The 25,122-nt window shown below is 44.1% G+C and overlaps 1 protein-coding gene across 2 annotated transcripts; it reads right to left on the bottom strand.

Annotated features, from left to right (window-relative positions):
* Positions 1 to 5,085: 5,085 nt before the first annotated feature.
* LOC122551447 (cytotoxic T-lymphocyte protein 4-like) lies at positions 5,086 to 23,651 on the bottom strand. 2 transcript variants are annotated; one of them, XM_043693372.1, is made up of 5 exons: positions 23,544 to 23,651; positions 11,155 to 11,526; positions 8,342 to 8,442; positions 7,041 to 7,173; positions 5,086 to 5,224 (listed from the first exon to the last, which is right to left on the bottom strand). In XM_043693372.1, exons 1-5 carry the CDS (start codon positions 23,614 to 23,616, stop codon positions 5,193 to 5,195), a joined length of 711 nt encoding a protein of 236 aa, XP_043549307.1. In that variant the 5' UTR covers positions 23,617 to 23,651; the 3' UTR covers positions 5,086 to 5,192. The 2 variants fall into 2 exon arrangements, with proteins under 2 accessions (XP_043549307.1, XP_043549308.1); XM_043693373.1 differs by lacking the exon at positions 7,041 to 7,173.
* Positions 23,652 to 25,122: the final 1,471 nt, after the last annotated feature.

Here is a 25,122-nt window from a genome sequence, read left to right as displayed (position 1 = left end):
TCTTCCGCCTAGGAACCCTCCAACCACAAGGGATGAATGCAGATTTCTCCGGCTTCCTCATTTCCCCTCCCCCCACCTTATCTCAATCTCAACCCTTGGACTCACACCGCCTTCTTGACCTGCAATCTTCTTCCCGACCTCTCCGCCCCTACCCCCTCTATGGCCTATCACCCTCACCTTAATCTCCTTCCACCTATCGCATTCCCAACGCCCCTCCCCCAAGTCCCTCCTCCCTACCCTTTCTCTTAGCCCGCTTGGCACACTTTCCTCATTCCTGAAGAAGGGCTTAGGCCCGAAACGTCGATTCTCCTGCTCCTTGGATGCTGCCTGACCTGCTGCGCTTTTCCAGCAACACATTTTTAAGCTCTGATCTCCAGCATCTGCAGTCCTCACTTTCTCCCAGATACATGAATGGGCAAGGAACAGAGGGATACAGATCCTTAGGCGACGGGTTTAGATAGAGAATCTGAATTGGCACAGGCTGGGAGAGCTGAAGGGCCTGTGCCTGTTCTCTGTTCTTTATCAATCGCTTAAGCATCTTATATATTTCAATTGGATCTCTTTTTTTTCTGAACTCTATATGCCTAAACTACACTGTTCATAAACCAAACCCCTCATCGCTACAATCAGTGCAGTGGACCTTCTCTCATTATAGCAGATAGTGAAGGGAACTGTCAGAGAATGCAGCAAAATATAGATAGATTGGAGAGTTGGGCAGAGAAATGGAAGGTGGAGTTCAATCCAGGCAAACACGAGGTGATGCATTTTGGAAGATACACTGCAGAAATTCATGAAAGCTTCTTATTCAGCACTTTCCAGGCCAATGACCACTTCCATCTAGAAGGGCAAGGGCAGCCGATATAAGGGAACACCACCAATTGCAAGTTCCCCTCCCAACCACTCACCAACCTGACTGACAACCTCACCAACACTGTTCCTTCCCTGAACTGGATCAAAATCCTGGAATTCCCTCCCTAATGGCATTGTGAGCAAACCCACAGCATACGGACTGCAGCAGTTTGAGAAGACAGCATCTCCTGTAGGGTAACTAGGGATGGGTAATAAATACTGGCCAACTTGTGATGCCCACATTCCATAACTGAAAATAAAGGAAATTTATATGCAGTACTCCAGGTGCGATCTCACTAATGCTTTGCACGTTTGCAGCAATACTTTTGCATTTTATTCCTTTAGCAATAAATGGCAGAATCCCTTTTGCTTTCTTTATTATTATTCTTTGTTCAATTACACGCTGTACTTGCATTCTAGCTTTCTGTGATTCATACAGGGGTCACCCAGATCCCACTGCACTGAAGCATTCTGAAGTTTCTCTCCATTTCGAAAAAACGTGCCCTTCCGTCCCGATGACCAAAATGGATGACCTCACGCTTTCCTGCTTTGCACTTTATCTGCTAAATTTTGACCATCCTTCTAACCTATTGTAAGTTTCTTATTTCTTCATTTCAACTAACTTTCCCATCTATTTTAGAGTCATCTGCAAATATGACTATAGTACCTTCTACCCCTGAATCTAAACCACTTGTCTAGATGGTAAGTACCTGGGCCTGAAGACCCACTATTTACATCTTGCCAATGAGAAAGAAAACATTTGCCACCTCTCATATTTGCATTTATTTGCAGTCAAAGACCGATATATCCCAACTCTCTGCTTTCAGTTGGTTAGTCAATCCACTATCAAAGCTAATAAATTAACCTTAGGACCATGTGACCTTTAGAAACTTCCTGCTGTTTTGTGAGATTAGCCTTGTGGCTGGTATTATATGGTTTGAAATGATCTTTAATTTGAATAAATGCAAATACTCAACACAGTTACACCCTTCTGGGAGCCATGTTATGTAAGGCGGAGAATTAAAGGGATTTGAGTGCATAAATGTCTGAACAAAGAAGTGCACTCAGAGGAGGTTTGGTAAAAAGTTGAGCCTTGCAGATTTGTTGTCCCTGACGTCTCCTGACAGCAATGGCTGCCTTGTCGTCCTCCCTTAATATGTTTCTTCTTCCTTGGGGTAAATTCCCGCTGTGCCTCCCAAATTAAATGTGAATAGGCAGGGTTTAGAGGGATATGGGCCAAATGCTGGCAAATGGAATTGGTCAGATTGGGATGTCTGGTCGGCACTGACAAGTTGGGCCAAAGGGTCTGTTTCCCAGCTGTATGATTGTATGAATCACGACTGTCTGAGAGAAAAACAGACCACATTTGTGTTTTAAATGGATGATCCCTGAATTTTAAACAGTGACCCTAGTTCTAGTCTGCCACAAGAGAAAACATCCTCTCCACGTTTACTCTGTCGAGTCCTGTCAGGGATCTTTTATGTTGCAATCAAGTCAGATCTTCTAACCTTCAGTGGTTACAACCTAGCCTGTCCAATCTTCCTTCATAAAACAACCTGACCATTCCAGGTATTAGTCTAGTAAAGGGAAAAAGTAAGGACTGCAGATGCTGGAGACCAGAGTTGAAAAATGTGGTGCTGGAAAAACTCAGCAGGCCAGGCAGCATCCGAGGAGCAGGAGAATCGACGTTTCGGGCATAAGAAGGGCTTATGCCTGAAAATGTTGATTCTCCTGCTCCTCGGATGCTGCCTGACCTGCTGTGTTTTTCCAGCACCACTTTTTTCAACATTAGTCTAGTAAAGCCTATGTGAACTACCTTCAACACATTTACATCTTTCCTTAGATGAATAATGCACTGCAGATGTAGTCTCAGCATGCCCTGAAATGTAACTGAAGCAGAACAATCCTACTTTTGTATTCAATTCCCCTTGTGACAAACGAAAACATTCTACTATCCTCCTAGTTACTTGCTACCATTGTTAACTAGACTTCAGTGATTCATGGAGCAGGATGCCCAAATGCAGAGGCAATTCAAGGCCTTAGGTGGGTGTCACACCAGCAGCATCCACTACCTCCCTGGAGTGCTTCTCTTCAGCAGCACCAGGCAAATGGCACTTTTGCCCTTGGGATCCTTGAGCGTGGCTCAGTTCTCACCACTGCTGTTAAGTATAAAGTATCTGAGTGAAGAAAGGTGCAGTGAGACCTCTGGGAAAGTGCTGAGGAGGAGGGTTAACCAGCCTCAGACTGCAGTTGAGATCCCCTATGCCATCCCAGAGAAAGGTAAGGATGGCAGATTTCCTTCATTACAGAACCAGATGGATTTTTCCCAACATTCAGCGATGGATTCAGCATTAGACTTTTATTTTCAGATTATTATTGAGTTCAAATTCCACCACCTGCTTTGGTGGAATTCTAATCCAGGTCCCCAGAACATTACTCTGTCTCTAAACTAATAGTCCAGCAGTAATACCACTAGGCCAGCGTCTCCCCCTAAATGGTGATATGAACAGTCTGAAAAAGTATAGGAGCCTTGGTGATGACAAGGGTCCATTTATTACTTAATGGTTGATTAACATGAATTTACAATATGGGCAGAATGAGTTCAATGTGACAATTTATTGAGGAACAGATGTCTACAAGTAGCAATTATCACACAAGCATGTTCATTGTTGACATCATACTAAGTCTACCTACTGAAGAAAAGAGCAAGCAATTTGTAGTATCGGCAGGCAACAATCTTGTGAGAGTGAGTTCATGTGTCTCTGAACATTCATTCAAGATCCAGGTATCATTGGAGCTGGTGCTTGGATCTGTACCTGCTCTGCTCCAGTCTGTGTCCAGTGTGAGGCTGTGCTGACATGGCCTTTCAGAACCTCCTATCAAGGACCACCTCTGTGTGAGCACCTTCCCCCTGTACAGCCTGTTAGTGTGAGGAGGCTGGTGGATCAGCTGGTCTGTATGTGACATATTAAAGAGCCAGGACCTGGTTGGTGTACCACTTTGTACAGCAATATTTGGGTAGCACAAAGTTTGAGATAGTGGAAATGCTGATACAAACCCAGTAATAACCTGATATAAATAGTGGATTGTTTACATAAGCATATTAAGATACTATTTCATCGTTCCTGTCACATAGGATGATAATACTTTTACACTTTTTACAATTTAGAAGGAATCTTGAAACAGTTTTGGGACTGATAAGGCTTTTTACAGGTGAACACGCAGGTACTCACCACTTGCGTTGACACTTGTGTTGACATTCCTGTGAGTTCACAGGAAGAAGGAACTGGGAAAGTGAACATACACGGAGAGAGAGAGAGAAAGAGAGAAACAGAGACAGATACACACACACACACACACACAGACAGGGACATAGCACAATTGCAGGTACATATGAGGACACAGACACACAAAACCACACAATATACAAAGACACAAACATTGATAGCAATGATATGATCAGCTACATTAATATTGGTTGAACATCAACTCAAGTAAACTTCACTCTGGTGCTGAACGTGTCTTCTCATGTTGATGACTATGTCTCACAATGTCTGACTGTATCTGTCTGTTCTGTCTCTGCATGGCCTCCCAATCAGGAGACTGAGGGACAAAAATGAAAGGGACTGAAGGAAAAGAAAGGGAAGGGGAGAAAGTGAGGAGGAAGTAGAGAGGGGGTTAGAAAAAGAGTGTGTAGTCAGAGAAAGAGAGACAAAGAGGGAGAAAGGAAATGGGGGAGTGGATATCAAGGGATGTTCTCAACCCTCGGAGTCGCATATTGTGTAATTGGGATGGTAGCCAGGGGTTATGGGGAAGGGGGATTAAGAAAGGAACATTAAGAAATATGTTAATGAAATTGGGCAAGTCAGCCTTACTTGACTGAGTTCCCACTCCCATGTTATTTTTGAAATTTTTCAATGAAGGGAATATAATGTGGAGTACTGTTGGATGTGGAAGGGCTTGATGCAACTGCAATGAAGCCTGAGCCTCTGGGAGGATTGGCCCAGCTCCAATTTCCTGTGTGTGACAGAGGTTAAATATTAACTTGCAGTGCTGTGTATCTGAACTGCACAAGCCTGCTGCCTTCGACAAACATTGGAGAGAATTCAAATAACACCCAAGTCAGTGGCATTTACACCAACTCATTGAGGGACGTGGAAAAGATGAAGAGGGTGAAGCTCCTTCAGGAATCTTCCAGGATTTGCCCAGATCTCTTCAGGAGAGGCCTCAGTTGCACCGCTCGGTGAGTTTGATACATGACATTGTGTTACGTGCGGTAGCCCACGTGGTTCCCTCGTCTTCTTCCAGAGCTGTGTTTAGGAGGTTCCATGTTCACGTATTCATTATTCTGTTCTTCTCGGTTCTTTAGCAACTTCTGAACAAGAAAGGAACAGATAGAGAAAGACTTTGTAAATCCAAGTGGCTCAGATTGACGCAACGATGGCAATATTACTCAGGGTCATCCTTCAGCCCCAATAGCAGACTCATACTTCCTGACATGTTGGGTTAAGGACTGTCAATTGAAAATGTATATCAAAATTATGAGGTTTTCACCTGATATGGTAATAAGCCACTGTTATCTTTCTGCTGGTTCTAGAAGGGAATGATACCATTCATCCAAACATGCAGGGAATTAGAATGGGATGTGGCCATTCTGCCCCATGGGCTGCTTCACTATTATGTTAGGTCACAGCTGATGTGCACCTCAGTTTTATTCTCCTCCTTTTGCCCTTTGTTTATTGATATCCTTTAACCAACACAATTGGTCAATCTCATTCTTGACTGCCCAAATGGCCCAGCTCCACAGACCCACCATCCTTCATTACAGTCCCAACAGTGTGGAAGCAGACTGTTCAGCCCATACCAACCCTCTGAAGAGCATCCCACCCAGACACACCTGTACGTCTTCTCTCTATAACCCTGCATTTCCCAAGGCTAACACCGCTAGCCCGCACATCCTTGGACACTATGGGCAATTTAGCATGGCCAAACCACCTTTGGACTGTGGGAGGAAACCAGAGCAAACTCACATAGACATGGGAAGAATGTGCAAACTCCACACAGACAGTTGCTCGAGGGCGGAATCAAATCTGGGTCCTTAGTACTGAGAGGCAGCAATGTTAACCATTGAGCCACCATGCTGCCTATTAGAAAAGGTGTTTCTGATTCCTCTCACAAATGACCCAATTCTTGTTCCAAGCTGACATTCCTTTCTGTACCTTCTCTAACAGAGGAAGCAGCTCCTCTGTATTTGCCAGTCCATATCCTGCTCGTCTTTTAAACACTAATTAGATCACACCAAATCTTCCCAACTCAGGGGAATTCTGGAAACCCATCAGTCAACTGGTAATGAACCAAATTCTCTTCCATCGTTAAACAGAATCAATGTGCCTCCAAACTGGAAGGAGGAACCTGTGTAAGGGGAAAGGGATTTGTGAACTAGCTGTAAATGGGTTGGAGGGTGTTCAATCATGGACGGTGGACAGGAGAAAATCAGTTTGAAAGGTGAGTTAGAAATCCTTCTCATGGTGTACATCGGCACAAAGGAAAATCAGCTGTCCTGAACACCTCTTGTTGACATGAGCCGAGGGGAGGTGATTAGAGTCATCCACTATCCATTATGGGATAGTGTCAGTGTGCTGGGGGAGGGGTGAGTGGTGGGATGACTGGCAAAGAAAAGCGTGGACACAAGACGTAAGCTACAGCAGAAACAATGCTGCAGAGAAAGCAACAAGCTTGAGAAAGGAGTATAAAGGGCATGGTGGTATTGTGGGTCATATTACTGAATAGGTAAGGTGGACATGCCTTCCCCTCTGTGGCTAATTGGGAAGTTAAATTCAGCAAGTAAATGTTCTGGAAATTAAAACTAGTGTGAGCGACCATGATGCAGACAGATTGTCATTAAAAGCCTGACTGCCTCATGACTGTCATTGGAGGAAGGTAACCTACCATGAGTAGCTGGTCTCCAGTCCTACACTAATATCATTGATTTGTAACTACTTTGTAAAGTCGTCCAGTGACTCACTCTGTTACCAATTGGTCAAGGAGCATAAGCCCACCCTTCAGAAGGGTGAGTAGGAATTGACGCCAAACTTGCCAACAGCATCTTGAAAATATATTTTGAAGAGGGATGCAGGGAAGGTGGCACAGAGGCTTGTGAGAGTGGTAGAGTCCAGCTTGGATGTACTTGCCTTGCCTTGGGCCTGTCTCCCAGCGCTGGCCAGTCCATGTAGCAGTAGCAGGCTCGTCAAAATTGTGAATCAGTTCACATTTCATGTCAACTGCCTCCTTCATCCTGAGAATACAAGCGGTGGTACCAAGAGGCTGTGGAGGGGGAAATTGAACACAGAGCAGAGAAACACATTAACATGACAAAACACAACGGAGAGACAGACAGGAGGAGCAGAGCACAAGGAACAGCAAGGGGGAGGAAGAGAGGAAGAGGGCTGGAGAAAAGTAGGGGTGCATGTGAGTGTGAAAGGTGAGATTGTGAAGCGGGAGCTGGCCATTGACCGCTTGACCAGGTGTTACTTTCATCTCCAGCTGAATGGGTTTCCACTGCTGTGTACTTTGTTTGAGGTGACTGCACATGGTGCTTGATAGGGAATTCCCTGTGGATTGACTCAATGGCCGTGTTTGGTGTTGGGCTAGGGTTGATGGAGGGGGCAGGATCTTCCACTACAGCTCCTTTTGTCTTGGGGTAGTAGTTCTTCGTGGTCTCTATAATTTACTGACTTCCTCAACACCAGGTTTTGCAAGGAATAGGTCTGAGTTATTTGGAGGTTTTGAAGTATCACTCTGAGTCTTTCTTTCTCTCTGGCTCTTGGTCTCTTTCTCTCCATCTCTGTCTGTCCCTCTACCTGTCCGCCTCTCTCTCTCTGTCCCTATAAATCTTTCTTTCCTCCTCTCTTGTTATCTCCCTTTATCCAATTCTTTGTCGACCTGTCTGTTAGTCTGTCTCTCCCTGTTTCTGTCTCACTCCTTTTAATCTGGGTAGGTAGAAGATAGAGTGAGGGATAGGTTAAGGAGCTCAGTAGGGTTAGAAGAGGGTGTTTCCAGTTGTAGGGCAGGAGGTGAGGAGGGAGGAAGTGGGAAGGTAGGCCTGAGGGAGGGAGTGATTAGGTAGACTTGGGGGTTAGTGTGTACACAATAACCTGACCTGACTCTTTCATAATGTGTACACTGTGTTCAGTCACCTGCGCTCAGTAATTAGTATTTGACAATTTGTTTTCAATGTTTGGTAACCTGCACTTGTTACTCGATATCCTAGGTTTGTTTGTCCTGTACACTCATTAACCAATACCTTGGTCTGTAAGCATGATCTCACAATCCTGTAGCCAGCAATCTGTCCTCTGGCCTTGTTTAAACTTTCCTATGAGACACTTGGTATTGATAGATTGTATTGGCACCCAGTAAGCCATTGGCAAACTATAGATGACACTCAATGAAGTCAATTTTAGCGTTTCCATTTCCAAACCTTTGTGATACTTACCCAGTGTATGCAGGAAATGAAAATACTGGAGAACATGAAGAATGCAGCGATGACCAATACAATCATAAAGGACTGAGTGAATTCTGGACATGGCTTTGCCTCTGAAACACACAGAACAATGTTATCACAGTTTTCTGTCTTGACGGCAGAACTGGTCAGTGAGGCAGAGAGCACCTTTAAACATTAAACCACCAGCACCCCAATTCTGACAGATGCAGATTGCGCAGGAATAGTTTGGTTTTTCCTCTTTCTCTCACCTTGTGTCATCTCTCTTGTCTTCTCTCTCACTGTCCCTCCCTCTCTTCTTACCTTTTTTCCATATTTTACCCTCTCTGATTCAGTCCGTGTGTGTTGTCATTTCCTTTCATAGGCTCTGTCTTTTTCTCTTTCCATACTACTCACTATCCTGACTTGGAACTATGTTTGCCATCCTTCACTATCGCTGGGTCAAATGCCTTGTCAACGCTATGGGTGATCCTATACTCCAAGGTCTGCAGCAAGTCAACAGGGAGCTCACCAGCCACTGAGAGAACTGCTCTCAGTGTTGCTCTTAAGTCGCACTAACATCCCAAGAACTAATCGAGTCTCCCTCTCTGCCCTTGTTACCTCCACTGTATTTTCACAGTTTTGAATCTCCATTTCTGACTCTCTCTTCCTTTCTGTCACTGGCAGCATTGATAATTCTTCCAAATGGAAAGCATTTCAGAAGCAGTTTGTGCTGAATTCTCCCTTTCCATATTTGCGTCATGTTAAGTTGTCATGACTGATGTCTGTTATGACTGATGTCTGTTATCACTGCCTCCTTTTTATTGCACTCTATAAAGTAATTAGTATTTGACAATTTGTTTTCAATGCACTCTATAAACTTTCCTATGAGACACTTGGTATTGATAGATTGTATTGGCACCCAGTAAGCCATTGGCAAACTATAGATGACACTCAATGAAGTCAATTTTAGCGTTTCCATTTCCAAACCTTTGTGATACTTACCCAGTGTATGCAGGAAATGAAAATACTGGAGAACATGAAGAATGCAGCGATGACCAATACAATCATAAAGGACTGAAAAGCACTTTGGTCATTTAATCCACCCCATAATGTAGGAACAGGGATGAGATTAGATCCTGGAACCAGTTCTCCCTTTCAATAGGATCACAATTGATTGGAGCCTAAATCTTTATGTACCTTTACCTATCAGAGAACTATCAATTTTAGTGAGAAAATTAACCAACTTTCCAGCATCAATTACTATTTGATGTAGAAAGTTCCAAATTTCTAACTTCATTCCTGAAAAGTCAAATTTTTAGATGATGGTCACTAGCCATACATTTGTCAATCTAAATGGATTCTCCCTGTCTGTCCACCTCAGTGTCTTTTACATTTCCACTTCATAACTTCCAGAGAATGCAACCTGGCTTGTTTAGTCTCTCCTTCAACCTTGTCCCTTGGAATTCAGACATTATTCAGTTAAATCTACACTGTACTTCCTCCAAGAACATCATTATTCACCCTGAGGTCTGATGCCCAAACTGCTCTCAGCACTCCTGGCCAGTCTGACCTCATGATTGCTAGGAAATAAATGTACCTATTCCAATAGAGCCACTCATTAAACCCAACTCAGTACTCATTTTACTAAATATAATGTAATAGAAAGATATTGTTTCATTGGGGGCAGTTCAGAGAAGCTTCACTGGGATGATCCCTGGTATGGAGGGATGGTCTTATGAGCAAAGGTTGAGCAGGTTGGGACTGTACTCATTGGAATTTAGAAAATGATTTATTTGATCTCATTGAAGCATATAGCATTCTTAAGGGTTTGACAGGGTAATTGCTGAGAGGCTGTTTCCCCTCATGGGAGAGTCTAGAACCAGAAGTCTTAGTCTCAGAATAAAGGGGGACCCAATTAAAGACTGAGATGAGGAGGAATTTCTTCTCTCAGAGAGTTGAGAATCTTTGGAACTCCTTGCCACAGAGAGCAGACTCCTTGGTTATATTTAAGGCTGAGATAGATAGATTTTCAATCCGTAGGGAAATCAAGGGTTATGGGGAAAAGGCAGGAAAATGGATGTGAGGAACGTCAGATCAGCCATCATGTTATTGAATGGTGGAGCAAGCTTGAGGGGCTGAATGGCTTACTGCTGTCCCTGTATCTTATGGTCTTATGGTGTAAGGGTCATGTTTTAGGGATGCACATTCATATCTTATCAGGACAACGGGAAGAATTTAAATTTAATTGATAATATCTGGAATAAAAAGCTAGTCTCAATGATGACAACCATGAAACAATTGTCAAGTGGAAAAGTGAATGGTTCACTAACATCCTTTAGGGAAGGAAATCTGCCGGTCTGACCAACCCCTGAGTGAGACACACAGTTCAAGGGCAATTAGATATGGGCAGCAGATGCCCATATCCAATGGATGAAGAAAGTAAAAATTGAGATTCCTCCTTGTTGGTTCTATTGATGCAGGGAACAAGCCTGAGTATCCTTTAGAATCTAGGAGGTAAAAACAATGACTGCAGATACTGGAAACCAGATTCTGGATTAGTGGTGCTGGAAGAGCACAGCAGTTCAGGCAGCATCCGAGAAGCAGCGAAATCGACGTTTCGGGCAAAAGCCCTTCATAGAATCTCACTATTCATTCCTGTCTGTTGCTTTAGATCTTCCCCAGTTAAAAACCTATTCTCTGTAAATGCCTCTACTGCATAAAAGACTGTGAGACTTAAATGCTAACTGTGTGTCTTTCTCAATCCAGAGTTGTTGCCCAAGTGCGTGGAGAGTTATTTTGTTTTTATTTCAGATGTCTGCACTCACCAGGCATCTCTGGAGCGATGAAAATACAAGTCCCATTTCCTTTGCCCTCGATGTAGGGAGGCGGATGTATTTTCGCCATGTGGCAAATGTACAAGTCACTCTGGGATGTGTTCAGCCCACTGAGTGTTACTGAGACACTGCCGTTCTGGATTTGTGCCTGACAGTTTGGAGCAGTTGCCGTCTTGAAATGATTTGCACTGTTATTGAAGGACATAGCACAGACCTCAGTGTCATCCTTGGGTTCTCCTTTATAAATGGTGATGCCAAACTGCTCAAAAGGTCCATCTCCAGTGGTGTTGTACGCACACTCGAGAGTGACATTGTGGCTGTCTGCCAGAATTCGTCTAGGCTGAAGAACTTGAAGCGCGAGAGCTGAGGCAGAGAGGGGGAAAGACAAAGGAATACAACTTAATCTTAAGCAGAAACAAATAACTACTGAACAGTGGGTCAAACAGTATCATTTAACCTGTGGCTTCAACTGTCGAAATGTAAGAATTCTCCTTTATTCTTTCATGGGCCATATGCGTTGTTGACTGAGCAAGCAATTACTTCCTATCCCTAGTTGCTCTTGAGAAGGTGGTGGTGAGCTGCCTTCTTGAAGTACTGCAGTCTGTGTGTTGTAGGAAGACCCACAATGGCCTTGAGGGAGTTCCAGTATTCTGACCCTGTGACACTGAAGGAATGGCAATATTTTCCAAATGAGGATGGTGAGTGGCTCGGACAGGAACATGCAGGTGATGGTGTTCCCATGTATCTGTCCTTCCAGATGGAAGTGGAAAGATGTTGTCATGGGTTTGGAAATTGTTATCGAAGGAAAGTTTCCACTGGTAGTTGGTTGAGGGCATCAGGTGGAGCCATCTCCAAAAGATACACGAGATGGAAGGAGTGGGAAGAGGAACTGCTGAGTGGGTGAGGGGTGGAGGGAGATGGGAATAGGGCTGCTGTGAGTGAAGGAGGGTGGAAGAGTTGGGAGGAGGGCCTGCAAAGTGTGTGAGAGAGGTAGAGGAAGTTGGCAATTGAGAATTCAATCACTTATCATCAAACTAATATGGCCCATCAAAGGAAGTAAACATCATTACAGACAATTTTTATTTGTAATTCTAATGATTTAGCAAATCTGTAGTCATTAGCAGGATAATTAAAAACAAGGTGGTATGATAAAATTTGTGTTCTGCATATCCAGGTGGACCAAGGAATCTCTGTGAAATGTAACATGCAGAGCAACTTCAGTTCTGGAGTAGGGGGTAGGCAGTGTTCAATACTGCCCTGCAGAACTGATGGGTCTTATTGTAAGGATTTCAATAGGTCACTTAGGACCATACAAGGGCCACTGAGAATCAGTTCTGAGGTCACAGACAGTTGTAAAGAGAGACGGAGATAGGGGCAGGCCCCATGTTAGGATGAATGAATTTTAACTGTTTAACGGAGAAAAAGTCTAAACATTTGGGTGGTCCAGTGCTACTTGAACAAACATAGGGACTAGGAACTAAAAGGTAGCCAAGAGTTGGACTCCTGGGATCTGAAATGGGACGACATATTGGGGGAAACCATGGGGAGCTCAGAAGAAGCCCACAAGCGTTAATACGTCAGTGCAGCTGTGAGGATGAGACGGGATCATACATTGAGCAAGAGCAGAGCAGAAATACCCAGAGACAGGTTTAGATTGGCGAAGTTAGCTGTCAGTGAAAAGTTGGAGTTGTGCTGGCAAATAAGCACTGGAGAATTGTTTCAGAGCCTCGGGGAGTGTGAACCCAGGACTGGACAGTATGTGATCGACCATAACAGGAGCAGTTGCTGAGGCAGTCCATGATGGCCTGTCTCCTGAGAGAATGTGTAGAACTATAATCCTTCATAAATATTAAGAAGATTTGGTGACCCATTATATCGTTAACATCCGGAGGGAGTTACTGAGAAAGCCATGGGATTTGACTCGATAAGGCCACTGTTGGAATATTGCATGCAATTCTGGTCTCCTTCCTATCGGAAAGATGTTTTTGAAACTTGAAAGGGTTCAGAAAAGATTTACAAGGATGTTGTCAGGGTTGGAGGGTTTGAGCTATAGGGAGAGGCTGAACAGGCGGGGGCTGTTTTCCCTGGAGCATCAGAGGCTGAGGGGTGATCTTATAGAGGTTTACAAAATTATGAGGGGCATGGATAGGGTAAATAGGCAAAGTCTTTTCCCTAGGGTTGGGGAGCCCAGGTTTAGGGTGAGAGGGGAAAGATATAAAAGAGACCTAAAGGTCAACCTTTTCACGCAGAGGGTGGTACGTGTACGGAATGAGCTGCCAGAGGAAGTGGTGGAAGCTGGTACAATTGCAACATTTAAGAGGCATTTGGATGGGTATATGAATAGGAAGGGTTTGGAGTGATATGGGCCGGGTGCTGGCAGGTGGGACTGGATTGGGTTGGGATATCTGGTCGGCATGGACATGTTGGACTGAAGGGTCTCTTTCCGTGCTGTACATCTCTATGACTCTATGAATCTAACATTTGTTATTTGATGTGAATGATGGGTTGTTCAATCATAGTCAATTACCTATGGTTACCATTTGTCAATTCTGGTGCTAGAAATAAGTCACATATGGGTGACACGGTGGCACAGTGGTTAGCACTGCTGCCTCACAGCGCCAAAGACACGGGTTCAATTCCTGCCTCAGGCAACTGTCTGTGTGGAGTTTGCACATTCTCCCCGTATCTGTGTGGGTTTCCTCTGGGTGCTCCAGTTTCCTCCCACAGGCTAGGTGAATTGGCCATGCTAAATTGCCCGTAGTGATAGGTGAATGGGTAAATGTAGGGGTATGAGTGGATTGCTCTTTAGAGGGTCAGTGTGGACTTTTTGGGCCGAAGGGCCTGTTTCCACACTGTAAGTAATCTAATCTAAGATATGTGTTGTACGTTGTATTACTGTCCTAAATTGTGTAGTAAAATCTTGACTTCTGAGATCTGTAAAACTTGCGGCTTTTTCCTTTTTGTAAGTCCCCTGGATCTTACCTTCATTTTACTTTAAAAATAAAGGCTCCTGGCTCCTAACCAGATCATAACATAATCTGATGATTTTGTTAGGGTCATAAAATAATTGGATAGAGGATCAAAACTGTACGACAACCCCCGAAGTAGCAGTGAACTTCAAATTATAGCAAAAGAACAGAGGAGGATCCACATACAAGTGGTCAACATGCATTTGATATGGGTGGCACAGTGGCTGAGTAGTTAGCACTGCTGCTTCAAAGTGCCAGGGGCCCAGGTTCCGTTCCAGCCTTAAGTGACTGTGTGGAGTTTGCACATTCTCCCCGTGTCTGCATGGGTTTCCTCTGGGTGCTCTGGTTTCCTCCCACAGTCCAAAGAATGTGCAGGTTCGGCAAATTAACCATGCTAAATTGCCCATAGTGTTCAGGGATGTATATGTTAGGTGCATTAGTCAGGGGAAATGTAGAGTAGTGGGGTGGGTTACCCTTCAGAGACTTAGTGTGGACTTGTAGAGCCTGTTTCCACACTGTAGGGATTCTATGTGATGATATAAATTGTTGGCAAGTGATGAGTGGACTGTCAGGTTTTTATCTGAAAAATATGTTGCTGAAAAAGCGCAGCAGGAGAATCAACGTTTCGGGCATAAGCCCTTCTTCAGGAATGAGGAGGGTTTGCCAAGCAGGCTAAGATAAAAGGTAGGGAGGAGGGACTTGGGGGGGGTGTTGGAATTGCGATAGGTGGAAGGAGGTTAAGGTGAGGGTGATAGGCCGGAGAGGGGGTGGGGGCGGAGAGGTCAGGAAGAAGATTGCAGGTAAATCAGCTCTGATCCCCAGCATCTGCAGTCCTCACCTTCTCCCTGTCAGGTTTTTATTTCAAGTTACTGATTTGTAGCGGTTAGCTCATTTAACAAGTTGGAGGCATGCAGTTCAAAATAACAACTGCCTGAGGTAGATTCCGGAACTGTTCTTTACCCACACCCAGGGTGTAGAGGGAAATGGTAAACTAACAATATTTTAAAATAACTGCCAAGAACATTGGCTCAGGTGAAGCATTAGCAGACAATGAGCAAGGGCTTTTCGTCAAACACAGCGTTCTTCACATGAACGAATGGGATCAGGAGAACGTGAGGGTTTGCCTGAGTTGAAGTCCTTAGAAAAAATGTGTTTGAGCAGAGGGATTTAATGGCCCTTGTTATCAATCCAGGGAGGATGGGGAATTCAGAGATCAGAGAGGAAGGAGCGAGTGCCGAGTATCAATCTGATAAAAGGAGACAAGGAAAGCAACAGATTAGGGAGAGACTGTTGGTTAGATTTGACTGATTTATACTGAAAGGGGAAAGTGGATAAATAGAAATAGACAGCCAGTTCTGAAAGGGCTGTTTCTTAACCATATGCTGGTCAGTCGAGATTCCTGCGTGGTTTTCTACAGGTAATGACTGCTAGTTAGCCACACACAACAAAGCCACAGAGTTTGAACCGCAAGATAAAGCATGAGAAGAGAACAAACCATGAAGTCAGGCAGCTCGTTTGGCTGTGGTCAGGTTAGAACCTGATTATGATTAGAAGCAAGTTTGTCCAGGCACAGAATTAGATTTTGTAATCCACAGTGAAACACCCAGGGCTGTCATTTCATACTGACAGAACAGATATGGCCCTATGACAGAACTGAACATGGCAGGAGCCATGACCAGGAGCAGGTAGAGTGGGCACTGACACTACTGGTGTGTATAAGGGATAGCAGCGGGAGAAGTTGGGACACTTGCTGCATGCTTGGTTTAGAAGTATATAGACAGATACAGGGGCGGGGGGATAAGAGTGCATTCAAGTGGGACGTGGTGCATCTGGAGTATAAACACTGGGACAGATCAGTTGGGCTGAACAGCCTGTTTCTGCACTGTGAATTGTGTGAGGAGGATGAAAATTTGCCCCAGTCTTATATTGCAAGAAGCAAGTTGTAACTTACTGACCTCTGATTTCCAACAATCCACTGCCCTCATCAACTCAGGCACTAAATTCAGGCCACTGGCCCTCATTATTCTCCATTACTCTAGTCACGTCCCAGAGGGAAAAACCAGTAAATAAAACAAGAACGCCTGCAAATTAGTGTACTGGTCATATCATACTGGAGCGCTGTTCTGAGGTATACAAAACAAGTTAGACCAGTGTCCAGCATTCACAAGTTTTACTGGGCTTTCCTTCGAGCATCCTGTCTGGCTGCAGGTGAACGCTGAGCTAAAACAATCAACAGGAATGATGTTGGGGTTGTTCCATAATTTATAGCAACTGTAGAGGGAGAGGTCCTCTGCTGAATCAAAAGGCCAACCTTTGTGTGTGCAAGGTGTGGGAGTGAATGACATAGATGAGCCTATATTCTTTGTCAGTGGACTGCAGCTTGTTCCACTGAGATACAGATCAACAGCTCTGAGTGACGACAGAGTGTGGACCTACCACCAGCATACTGTTAATCTGGATGATGATCTATTTTTGGTGCCTGAGTTATGTGCCATTGTTGACATTTAAACAAAGCCACATGCATGTCAATCTAGGAAACAAAATATATTCTAAATGGGATTCATGAGTCACAAACGAGTGGGGGAAGGGCAGTGCCAGAGGTAAGGAGTACCATTTAAACCCAAGGATTGTGTGGCCTATGTAACAGAAAAGGTGTCCAGATTCACCTGAGTGAGGGAAAGGGAGCGCTACCTCAACCCAGGGATTTTGATCATTATGGTGTTCACGTTGTTTTAAATTATTTTAAGTGACATCATAGAGAAGCTGTCAACTGATTGGTTAATGAAGGACTTACATTAGGGACTAGCCTTAAATAATAATAGTAGGTTCAGAAAAGTGTATAATAAATTGGGGACTATCTGAAAATAATATTTTCTGAACAATACGTGAAAAAGCTAATTAACTATGTGAGAAAAGGCGATGTGTTGTTCTTGCATGATGTAGCAGCCATATCTGCAATCAGTGGCTGCAGCTCAAGGAACCTCAGCTCAGAGTTAATGAGCTGGGATCAGAACTTCAGAAGCTGTGGCGGATGTGGGGGTGGGAGAGTTACATTGATGCTGTGTTCCAGGCAGTCACAACCTATAGCTTGAATATTTCAATCTGCAGGTGGACTGGGAATATCAGGTTGGTCGCCGATCCCAAGAAAAGTTGTCTATGGAACGTCCACAAGGATGTTCTTTTTCTCAGAGCAGCTTGTGATAGAACTCTTGAGGGAACAGGCAATTCTGGATTTGGTGATGTGTAATGAGGAAGACTGGATTAGGGACTTTGAGGTGCAGGAACACCTAGGGGGCAGTGACCGTAATACGTTAGAATTCATCTTGCAATTTGAGAACAAGAGCTGCAATAGGATGTAATAGTACGACAATTGACTAAAAGTCATGGGGGAGGTGCTAGCTCAAGTCGATTGGAAAGGGAGCCTTGTATGGAAAACCGTGGAGCAGCAATGGCAGGAATTTTGTGGAGTAATTTGGGAGGTACAGCAGAAATTCATCCCAAGGAAGATGAGACATATTAAAGGGAGGACAAGGCAACCATGGCTGACAAGGGAGGTGATGAACAGCATAAAAGCAAAAGAAAAAGTATACAATTTGGTGAAGATTAATGGGAAGCCAGCAGATTGGGAAGTCCTTGAAAGCTAGTAGAGGATAACTAAAGAAGCAATGAAGGGGGAGAAGATGAAATATAAGAGTAAGCTAGCTAGTATTATAAAAGAAGATTGCAAGAGTTATTCTCAGATATCTAAAAGGGAAGAGAGAGATATAAGTGGACATTGGACCACTGGAAGATGAGGCTGGAGAAGTAGTAATGGGGAGGAAAGAAATGACGGAAGAACTGAATAGGTACTTTGCATCAATTTTCACAGTGGAAGACACCAGCAGCGTACCAGACCTTCAAGTGAGTCAGGAGACAGAGGTGAGTGTAGTGGAGAAGGTGCTGGGGAAACTGAAAGGTCTGTACACGAATAAATCACCCAGACCGGATGGACAAGAACAAAGAACACAGAATATAGAACAGTACAACACAATACAGCCTTTCGGCCCTCGATGTTGTACTGGCCTTTTATCCTACTCTAAGATCAGACTAACCTACATACCCTTCATCGTACTAACTTCCATGAGCCTATCCAAGAGTTGCTTAAATGTCCCTAATGTATCTGACTCTACTACCACTGCTGGTAGTGCATTCCACACACACAGCACTCTTTGAGTACAGAACCTATCTCTGACATCTCCCTTAAACCTTCCTCCAAAAACCTTAAAATTGTGCCCCCTCATTGTTGATATTTCTGCCCTGGGAAAAAGTTTCTGACTACCCACTCCATCTGCCTCTCAACATCTTGTACACCACTTATGAAGTCACCTCTCATCCTTCTTTGCTCTAATGAGAAAAGTACTGGCTCCCTCAACATTTCTTCATAAGACATGCCCTCTGGTCTACGCACCACCCTGCTAAATCTCCTCTGCACCCTCTCTAAAGCTTCCACATCTTTCCTATAATGAGGCAACCAGAACAGAACACAATATTCCAAGTATTGTCTCACCAGGAATCTATAGAGCTGCAGCATAACCTTATGGCTCTTAAACTCAATCCCCCTGCTAATGAAAGCCAACACACCATATGCCTTCTTGATATGCCTATCAACCTGGGTGGCAACTTTGAGGGATCTATGGACAAGGACCCCAAAATCTCTCTGTTCTTCTACACTGCCAACAATCCTGCCTTTAACCTTGTACTCTGCATTCAAATTCGACCTTCCATAATGAATCACTTCACACTTTTCCAGGTTGAACTCCATCTGCCACTTCTCAGCCCAGCTCTTCATCCTGTCAATGTCCCGTTGCAACCTACAACAGCCCTCCACACTATCCACAACTCCACCAACCTTTGTGTCATCGGCAAACCTACTAACCCACCCTTCTACTTCCTCATCCAAGTCATTTATAAAGGTCACGAAGAGCATAGGTCCCAGAACTGATACCTGTGGAACACCACTGGTCACCAAGCTCCACACTGTACACATATACCACCACCCTCAGTCCTCTATGGGCCAGCCAATTCTATATTCAGACAGACAGGTTTCCCTGTATCCCATGCCTCTTTACTTTCTGAATGAGCCTCCCATGGGGAACCTTATCAAAAGCCTTCTTAAAATCCATATACACCACATCCACTGCTCTACCTTCTTAAATGTGTCTTGTCACATCTTCAAAGAATTCAATTCGGCTTGTGTGGTATGACCTGCCTCTCGAAAAGCCATGTCGAGGGCCGAAAGGCTGTATTGTGTTGTACTGTTCTATATTCTGTGTTCTATGTTCTAATCAAACTATGGTTTTCCAAGTAATCATTAGTCCTGTCTCTCAGAATCCTCTCCAATACTTTGCCCACCACTGACCTAAGACGGACTGGTCTGTAATTCCCACAATTATCCCTACAGAATTCTGAAGGAGTTAGTTGAGGAGATTGGAGAGGCATTGGTGGCGATCTTTCCGAGTCAGGGAGGGTCTCAGAGGACTGAAAAATGGCTAACGTGACACCCCTTGACTAAGATATTAGGGAGGCAGAAGACAGGAAGTTATACACTTATTAACCTGATTACAGTCATTCATAAGATTTTGGAGTCTGTTATTAAGAATGAGATTGCAGAGTACTTGGAAGTGCACAGTGAATTGGGGTGGAAGACTGGCAATTAAAGGATTTTGAGAAACAATGGCAGAATTGTGTTTCGGGAGAGTGTGGGGAAGTGGGGAAATGGTGTCATTCCATATGTATTGTTGGTTTTTTCAGTGTCATTGGATAAAGATCCTGGAATTGCTCCTAATGACATTGTCGGCCTATGTACAGCACATAAACAACAGCGGTTCAAGAATGCAGCTCACAACAACGTTTCCAAGGACAACTGGAGATGGGGTAATAAATGCTGGCCGAGCCAGTGGCACCTACATTCCATGAACAAATAAATAGAAAAATATGCAACGTTTTTGTTTTCTCTCTGAGATATTTTTCAGTGAAACAATACTTGTGCTCATATCTTTCTGGTTGCTCTGTTGTTCAATTAGATCAGAACTGATCTGTATCAGAACTCCATCTGTGCGCCTTTGATCATTTCCCTTCTGCCTTACAGAATGTTATGTCTGAAATTGTGAAATAGAATGCCTCTAAACATTCACCCTTTAAGTAACCGAATTTCAGGTTTTCGATTTCCAAATATGGGATTAAAACCTCATGCAAAAGATTTGCGCTGTGGATTTTGATGTGTATGCTGGCTTTTCAAGCTCAGGCACCTAAATCCCAATTATGGAGGAACTCTGCATTTGGCCAGGACACTGGTGAGTCAAAGTCCTCCAGGGCTCCTTGCACTTGCTCCCTGTCTATGAGCCAGGCACAAGACGCTGCTTGGGTGGAGAACAGCCCTGGCTTTTTCTCTTCAGCATACAGCCTACAAACCGTATGTAGCTAAACTGAGACTGAGGCCTACCTGCATGAGGTACTGGAAGGCACTGCCAGCACTGTGTCCCCAGGACTCCAGGGTATGGCAGTGACATCTGTCAGTGCTGAGAGACTGTCAAAGTGGAGGGTACCACTCTGAAACCCATAGATTCCTATTCCAATCACAGAAAAATGCAGTCAATGCTGGAAATCTGAGACAAACATGGAGAATGCTGCAGAAACGCAGCAGATCTGGCAGCATCCTTGGAGAGAGAATCAGAGTTAAAATTTTGAGTGCAGGATGACTTTGTACGAAAAGGATTCTGACTGCACTTGAAACAGTTAACTCTGTTTCTCTATCCACAGATGCTGCCAGACCTGCTGAGTTTCTCCAGCGCTTTCTTGGTATTTGTTACATGTACCTGTTCTTTGAGTGAGCATGCCCAGTCAGCCTCTTCTGACACTTTGTTGCAACAATCAGATCAAATTTCCCACTTCAATCATTGGCCAGGAATGGCACAAAGTACAATTCTTCAGACCTAAACACGCAATGAATGTTATTTGAGGCCATTCTTTTTGAAAGATGGGTGAGGGTGCAATTCAAGTCTCCTGGTTTCAGAGACGTTAGCTACATTCTATCTCGCTGTCCTCCATTCCCAGTACCACACCAAACCCCAGCCCCATCCAGAGTTTTCAGTTCAATATGTGTGGCACTTGGGGCATGCCACACTGCCAGAGGTGCCAACAATTGGATGACCATGTTCCTGCCTGCCCAGGCATGTAGAGCAGGGGATTCTTCCTGGGGTCAGGATTTATCTCTCAGCTAACAACACTAAAACAGATGATCTGGTTAGTAATCTCATTTATTGTCACGGCGTCTTGTTATCTCATACATTGGCTGCTGTGCTGACTACACTTTCACAATGATTATATTTCCCAATTGTTTTATTGACTCGAAACACTCTGTGACATTCTGAACTTGTGATAGACACAACAAAAATGCAAATCTTTTTGCTTCCAGTGGATGTTAATGGGAACTAGATTGGAGACTCTCACAATCCTGAATCCACTTTCAGCTCATGATCCATTCAGACACATGAGCAGGAATCACTTGATCACTTATGTCAGGAACAAGCTAAATCCAGGGGTACTGAGGCCAAATAATCAATCATTGTTATTGTAACATTGGAGGCTCTGTGAGCTGTCTTTTTGTCTGTTGCTAACTCTTCACCTGAAGCTATCTGCTTTAACCTCAAGTTCCTCATATACTCTTAGATTCTTAGTTATCAAAAGTATAGTAATAAGGCCTTCTAAATCCTTTTAACATTGTGTGAAACTATTTCTCACAATTCCTGTTGGGATTGTTTAGTTTCAACCTTCTTAACAACTTGCAAACTATTGGAAGCAGCCATTCCCTATTCACTCTCTGGAAGTCTTTCAAAATTTCCCAACACTCCCCATCTATCCTCTCTGCGAGAGAAAAGGCCCAAATGAGCCTTTCCTCTGAATCTCAAGCCCTCATAGCTGGAGTCATAAAGTCATACATTCATAGAGATCCACGGCACAGAAAAAGGCCCTTCAGCCCATCACGTCCCTGCCGGTCAGAAACAATTGCCTAACTATTCTAATTCTATTTTCTAGCACTCAGTCCATAGGCTGGTATCCTTCGGATATGTTATGAGGGTTTCTGCCTCTCCTACCTTTACAGGCAGACAGTTCCAGATTACCACCACTCTCTGGGTGAACTGTTTTGACTCACATCTCCTCTAAACCTCCTGCCCCTTACCTTATATCTATGTCCCCGATCATTGATCCCTCTATTATGAGAAAAGTTTCTTCCTGTTTACGCCAACTATACTCTTCATAATTTTATCCATCTCAATCATGTCCCTTCTCAATCTCCTCTGCTCTCAGGAAAACAACCCCATTCTCTCCAATCTCTCTTCATAACTGAAACTCCCCAACCCAGGCAACATCCTAGTAAATCACCTCTGCACCTTCTCTAGTGTAGTCACATGGCTCCTATAACATGGATTCCAGAACCACACATAATACTCTAGCTGTGGCCAAACCAACATTTTATACAATTCCAGCATAATCTTCCTGCTCTTAAACTCTATGCCTTGACTAATAAAGGATTTTCATTTTATCGCCTCCTTGATACCATAAGGAATGGCATACAGGCACATCAAGGTGGCTCAGTGGTTAGCACTACTGCCTTACAGCTCCAGGGACCGGGTTCGATTCCAGCCTTGGGCGACTGTCTGTGTGGTGTTTGCACATTCTCCCCGTACCTGTATGGGTTTCCTCCGGGTGCTCTGGTTTCCTCCCACAATCCAAAGATGTGCAGGTTAGGTGAATTGGCCATGCAAAATTGCCCGTAGTGTTCAGGGATGTGTAGGTTAGGTGCATTGATCAGGGATAAATGTAGGATAATAGGGTAGGGGAACGGCCCGGAGGGTTGAAGTGGACTTATTGGGCCAAAGGGCCTGTTTCCACACTGTGGGGATTCTGTCCCTTTGATCCTTGGTGCTTCCCAGGATCCTACCATTCATCATGTACTCCCTTGTTTCTCTTGCCACCCTTGTGATTCCATGATCCTTACATTTCCATTATAGAGCAACGCTGAGAACTGGATGCTGAAAGTTTACATGTTGTGCAAGTTTTCCAAAACCTCCTTGATTTAACACTTAATACCAAAAAGTCAACATTAGTGGGTGATGTTCCAAGATCTAAGCCAATAGCCCATACCAGTACTGGTCAGCTGGGTGATCAAACAGATTATGAATCAAAATATAAATCCTTCTCTTGCACATCAATGGGTTCAGTCCTGATGAAGGGCTTTTGCCCGAAACGTCAATTTTCCTACTCCTCGGATGCTGCCTGACCTGCTATGCTTTTCCAGCGCCACTCTAATCTAGACTGCATAGTAATATAATGCTGTAGGAGACCAGAGGGGAAAAAAGCAGAAATAATTACCTGGTGTGTGCAGGACCTCTAGAAGGCAGAGGAACCAAGCGGCAAAGTGACCCAGACGCTTCATGATGCCCATGGTTTATCCTTCTCAGGTGAAGCAGGAACAATGACTATTATAGTCACAAGGAAGCCAATTAACTGACAGGATGTGGTCGCTTCTCTACAAGCAGCCACGGCCTAGATAACAAAACTGTGTAGGAGGCTGACGAGGGAGATTTTCTGTTTCACAGTTTAGAAAGCTATCTTATACAACACAGTAACTCCCATTCAGTTGATTCAGAATTATCCAAACACCAAGCAGCAAAGCACATTTGCTGAGATTACCCCTACATTTTGGGACTTCATCCGTTTCCTATTTGGTGCCCTGTTGAGACTTTATGAATATTTCACTCTTTGAAATGAAGGATATCTGTCCTGGGAATTCAATTAAGGAATCTCACTGAATCCTACCAGACAGTCAACAATAAGTTATTAGCAATAAGTTCCCTCTCCACTGACCACATCTAGCACTCACAGGATAGATATATCACAGGGTTAGATAGAGAGTAAATCTCCTTCTACACTCTTCCCATTAAACACTCCCAGGACTGTTACAGCACAGGCTTAGAAATAAGGTAAAGCTTCCTCTAAACTACCCACACCAAACATTCCCAGGACATGGATAGCATGGGGTTAGATATGGATTAAAGCTCCTGAAGAAGGGCTTTTGCCCAAAACGTTGATTTTTCTTGCCCCTCGGTTGCTGCCTGACCTGCTGTGCTTTTCCAGCACCACACTCTCGACTCTAATCTCCAGCACCTGCAGGCCTCACTTTCTCCCTCTAAATGTCCCCATCAATTACTTCCAGAATAGGTCCAGCATAAGGAGTAGGGGGCAGGTGTCAGGGTTCAGGGGTCAAGGGCAAGGGCAGGGGGCAGGAGTGTGTGCAATGCAGCATGTGTTCAAGAGGTGGAATATATGGGCTGGAGATCACCTTTCCCCTTCCCTTCAATGAACTGGACCAATCATGGGCAGCCTGGTAGGATTAGTGGTCTCTGATTGGCTGAAAGCTCTTGAGAATGGACTCTCCACCCTGATAAGATATGAGAAGGTTCTTCCTTTTTAACATTCCTGATGCATCCAGGACCCTGACAGGAGACCTCCTACTGCCCCTTGGACACGTTAGCTTGTCAAGGCTTCTGGAGAGCAGGTGGTAGTCTATGGGTGCCATTGAATTGTATTGCTGAGGTCAGACCCCACGGCTACTATGTTATATTTCAATTGCTGTGTCAGTCATAGTTCAGTTTGGAGCACTCTGCCTCTGTGGCCCAAGCTCTGTAGGTTCAAATCCCATTCACTATACATCAGAAACTCCAATTCAGTACTGAGGGAGTGTTGACCTTTTGGAAGTGCTGCCTTTTGAATGAGACATTAGACTGAAGCCATTTCGACCCTTTCAATTGGAGATAAAAGATAGCATTATTTCAAAGAAAAATAGGGATGGTATTTCCAGTGTCCTGACCAACATTTATCCTTCAATCAAGGTGACCAAACTAGATGCTCTGACCATTGTCTCATTGCTGTTTGTGGGATTTTCCCACAC

The sequence above is a fragment of the Chiloscyllium plagiosum genome, chromosome 7, assembly GCF_004010195.1.
Source record: "Chiloscyllium plagiosum isolate BGI_BamShark_2017 chromosome 7, ASM401019v2, whole genome shotgun sequence".
Classification (NCBI taxonomy): domain Eukaryota; kingdom Metazoa; phylum Chordata; class Chondrichthyes; order Orectolobiformes; family Hemiscylliidae; genus Chiloscyllium; species Chiloscyllium plagiosum.
Note: the sequence above shows the minus strand (reverse complement) of the source record. Positions and strands in the feature narration are given on the sequence as shown.

Bases quoted from the DNA above. Each gene is read 5' to 3' on its own strand.
- LOC122551447 (XM_043693372.1), bottom strand. From the start codon at position 23,616: ATGGGCATCATGAAGCGTCTGGGTCACTTTGCCGCTTGGTTCCTCTGC. The intron at 11,527-23,543 runs GTAATTATTTCT...TCTCTGCCTCAG, and splicing joins AGAGGTCCTGCACACACCAG to CTCTCGCGCTTCAAGTTCTT. The intron at 5,225-7,040 runs GCAAGTACATCC...TTTCTTGTTCAG, and splicing joins GGAGACAGGCCCAAGGCAAG to AAGTTGCTAAAGAACCGAGA.